This window comes from Orycteropus afer, unplaced genomic scaffold (genome assembly GCF_000298275.1).
Source record: "Orycteropus afer afer isolate SDZICR_OR568_19922 unplaced genomic scaffold, OryAfe1.0 scaffold00130, whole genome shotgun sequence".
NCBI lineage: Eukaryota > Metazoa > Chordata > Mammalia > Tubulidentata > Orycteropodidae > Orycteropus > Orycteropus afer.
In genome coordinates, this window is record NW_006921717.1 from 4,002,895 (window position 1) to 4,007,337 (window position 4,443).

At 53.9% G+C, this 4,443-nt stretch overlaps 1 protein-coding gene across 1 annotated transcript in view; it reads right to left on the bottom strand.

Moving 5' to 3' along the window:
• The window catches only part of CAPN1 (calpain 1), a 32,273-nt gene that overhangs the window by 5,536 nt on the left and 22,294 nt on the right, over positions 1-4,443 (bottom strand). The window contains exons 10-12 of the mRNA XM_007944778.1: positions 3,539-3,717; positions 2,322-2,333; positions 18-229 (exon numbers count right to left, since the gene is read on the bottom strand). Coding sequence (XP_007942969.1) covers positions 18-229; positions 2,322-2,333; positions 3,539-3,717 — 403 coding nt within the window. The remainder of the gene's footprint in view (positions 1-17; positions 230-2,321; positions 2,334-3,538; positions 3,718-4,443) is intronic.

The window sequence follows — 4,443 nt, forward strand, 5'->3', positions numbered from 1 at the left end:
CCCCGGCTGCCACTCACTCTGTCCCAGCACACTTCTCCGAGAAGAAGCGCAGCACGAAGTCGCCCTCCTTGTTGGGCTCGAAGGTGGAGGGAACCACCACGTACTCCCCGGGCGGCAGGCGGAAGCGGGTGCTGACCTCCCGCAAGTTGATGAACTGCTCCGAGCGGGCTCTCGATGCGTTGGCCAGGAAGAAGTCCCGCTTGAGGTGCACGGCCGGCTGGCCCACGAGCTGGCGGGGGACGGGGTGGCGCGTGCTGTGGCTGCTCTGCCCGCCCACCGGCTGGAGCTGCCCCCATCCCCAGATTCCTGGGGACACTGGTCAAGGGGCTGTAGACTTGGGTCAAGGCTCAGCCACCTGCGAGCTGCATGACCCTGACAAGTCATTCTGCCTTGGTTTACTCATCGGGAAGATGGGGTAACAAGGCCAATCCTATCTACAGCACAGGGTGGACGTGAGGAGCAGCTTGAATCAGACAAGGCACACATAACACCATTTAAATAACATTATCACAGACACCCAGACACTGTGGGAGAGAGACCCAATGCATCTACTGTCTCAGAACCATAGTACTGGGGGACGCCTGACTCAATTGGCACAACAAAATACATAAAAGCCTTGTTCCTCAACCTACATTGGTGAGTAGCGACTGGGGTCTTAAAAGCTTTCAAGCAGCCATCTAAGATGCAGCTAATGGTCTCCTAGCATCGGAAGCTAAGAAGAGTGTAGAAAAAAACAATGACATTTGAAAGCAATCGGCCCTAGGACATGATGGCCCTCGAGACCAGAAGAACTAGATGGTACCCGGCTACCAATGCCAACCACTCAGGAAAGGATCAAATCTGAAGATCCTGGATAGAGTGGGAGGAAAAACGGAACAAAATCCAAAAACTCTATAATGACCAGAATTACTGGTCGCATGGAGTCTGATGAGACCCCCAATACTATGGTCTTGGGATACATTCTGGGCCTGGAATAAAGCTCACTCCCAGGGGCTGGCTCTCAGCCCAATAGTTAACAAGATGTACACACAGACCACTCAACCCAGGGTGATGCACCCACATACTCTATGGAGATGCATCTCTTGGAGCAATTGACCATGGGGCACCAGAAGGGCAACATTTGCACAGAGAAATGCAGGGCACACAGGAGGGCATAACTATGAGGGGCACTGGAGGGGTTACTGGACAGGGAGGGGAGGAGACTGGGTTAGAGTTGGGCATGGTAAATGGGGAGTGAAACTAAACGTACACATAAAAAAGTTAAAGAAAAAGAAATAAATAACATTATCATTATTATTTCATGATATTATTATCCTTTTTAAAATTCTACTGGGAGCTTCTGTCTGACACCAACAAGCACTTCACACATGGACCCTGCTTAACGTCGCTAGAGAAGGACAGGTGTTTGGTGGAGGGTCGGTGAAAACGCGAGACACTCTCAAGGAAGCTGATTGGCACAACACCGTGGCCTCAAACACCCCGTGGCTCTATTTGGGGCCAAACAATGGACAGGTCTATAAGGTGAACACTGACGCCAGGGAGGTGGGCAGGCCTCAGAACAATCAACTGTCCGAGAGCAGAAGGGCAGCACTGGCCCCGGGACAGAGCTGAGAAGGCAGAAAAGGTGAGGGAAGGAGGAAGGGAAATCAGAAACACAGGGAGGAAGTGGGATGCGTGATGTTATGGTGTAAGGGTGGCAATCAATGCATGAGACAACATGTGTATGAGTTGTTGAACAGAAAATGGATTTGCTCTGTAAACCTTCACCCAAATCACAATAAAAAGTTAAAAAACCACCAAAACCAACGGGCTCAGACATACTGAGAATCATGTAGCTGGTGCAGGACCAGGTAACCGTTTTGGTCTGTTACATGTACAGTCCCCTTGAATCTGAGCTGATGTTAGAGTAACTGACGATAACTCCACTCATCACTTCTGACTCTCTGTGCTGTCATCCCATTTTACAGGCATGAACGCCAAGGCTTGGAGGCTGCTGAGCACTCGGGTCCAATGCCCTCTCCTAACCATGACCACACACTTCCTCAGTGGGGCTCTGGGACCCAAGTTCAAATCCAGCTCCCGCCCGTATTACCTGCTCTGAGCTGCAAGACAGCAATGTCTGCTCCGCCCACTGAATAGTCAGGTGGGGAAGCATTTTGTGAGCAGTGAAACACAGGAGATGTCTTCACTCCTCACGCCCATCACAGGGCAGCCCTAACGAGGGTTTGCCACAGTCCTGCTTGCCTCCCGGCAGTGTGGCCCCATCAGGCCATGTGTGCTTGGGGGTGTGTAAACCCGGCTGAGTCAGGTACCACACCTACCTCCGGAGGGACCTGCAAGAGAGATGGGGGAAATTAGATGTGCTGGTCCTAGTATCCTTGGGTATTGCAAACAGTTAAGGTGCTTGGCTTCTAACTAAAAGGTTAGAAGGGCAAGTCTGTCCAGAGGCACCTCAGAAAAACAGCCTGGGAATCTAATTCCAAAACAGGAGCCATTAAAAACCTATCAAACACACTTCTACTCTGACAGCATGAAGTTGCCATGAGTCTAAGTTGACTCAGTGGCAACTAGTCTGTTTTTTTTTTTTTTTTCTGGTCCCAGAGAAAGAGGGCACAGGCTGAGAGGCCGAGCAGAGGCCTTGAGTTCTGAGAGGAGAGCAACTGGGGATGAGGAGGAGCAGGAGGCCAAGCCCCGGGCTGGTGTTGGTGCTGACCCAGACCTGTCCTCCAGCCAGACAGCCCAGCACCCGAGGGGAGAGGGCCCAGGCAGGCCCGAGCGTTCACTTCATTTCTGAGATGCCTGACTGATCAATCTGAATGCCCAGGTCAGCCCCTAAGGGGCCCAGTCGCAATGTTGTAAATCACCAGGGTCCACACCAGTCTGCTCCAAGGGGCTCTGGCCATGGACCAATGGGGTGGCCTTCTGTTACCCTGGTCAAAGAGCTTCAAAAGGTTCTGCCCTTGTCTTGAACACATAGTGGGTGAAGCAGGATGGGTTCAGGGACATGTCATAGTTACAGAACCACTAGTCCAATATCTCCCATGGCAGGAAACCCTCCCTCTCATATATATTCACAGCCAGTCTCTGCTTACATGTTTCCAAGACAGGGAACTCACCACTCCTCTAGTGCAACTCACCTGCCCCCTTCTTCCTGAACCTGAGCCCAAGCCTGGCCCCCAGAAGCTGCTCCCTAGCTCAGCTCACCCAGTTCCCTCTTCCAAAGGGCAGCCTTCCAGCCTCTGAGGATGGGACAGCTCCCAGAATCTTCCCTCCTCTGAGCCAAACACCTGCCTCTCCTTCCACCCCGCTCATGAGGTGAACTTTATCCCCCTGCCTGCCCAGGCCTGGCAGAGGTTCTGAGCAAATGCCTCCCTGAGGTTCCATCCAGGCCAGGTGTAATACATTCCGAGATGAATGCAGTTCTTTGGGAGAGATTTGGCGCCCTCTTGTGGAAGCTCGGTTGCAGTGGCGCGGGACGCCGGGAGGCTGGATTGAGGGCGGGGCGGAAGAGTGATTTTGTGGAGTTCCTGGGACTCACCTCGTACACCGCGAAGCCAATTGTCTCCATGTCGCGGCCAAAGCGGCGCTCACGGCGGCGGTGCTTCTGCATGAGAGCGAGCACGAAGCTGCAGCCCGATTCACGACCCCCGTAGTCATCTTCTGCGTCGTCCACCTCCTCCAACCGGATCTTGAACTGGGGGTTCACCCAGAAGGTGGCTGCAGCAAGTGGGGAGGTGGGGATCAGGCGAGGAGGGGTTCTGCAGCCCCAAGCTTCCCCACCCCCATGAGTCCACTCATTCATTCAACAAATATGACGGCGTGCCCACCGGGTGCCCGGCAGACACCAGGACAGGCTCAGCCCTGCTCTGCGGGGCTCGCATTCCACAGGGGAGAGGAGGTCCAAGCAAGTCAATTAATGAACAGAATGACTACAAAGAACGAACAACCTAGAGCTGGTCAGGGGAGGCTTCTTGGAAGAGAGGACATGTGAGCTGAGAGCAGAAGGGGTGGCCCTGGGAAGACAGAAGCCAGCAGGGCAAAGGGACGCCCAGAGATGAACGGGAAGAACACACCCCCGGAGCAAGTGTTCACTGAGGGCCCAAAACACGTGAGCCAGGGGGACCCAAGGAGGGTGAGGGGTGGGAGGAGACTGCGGATGGGGGTGTGGCCTGAGTGCCAGAGAAAAAGGAAGGGTTCATCCCTGGAGGAAGGGGATTGGATTCGCATTTTAAAAGGTGACTGACTTGCTGCTGTGTGGAGAACAGCTTGGTGGGGTTGTGTGCCTTTGAGTCCATTCTGACCCGCAGCGCCCCTAAAGGACACAGTAGAACTGCCCCAGAGGGTTTCCAAGGCTGTCAGTCTTCACAGAAGCAAAGCCCAAACCACACCCACTGCCGTGGAGTCCATTCTGACCCACAGCGCCCCTAGAGGACAGAGTGGAAC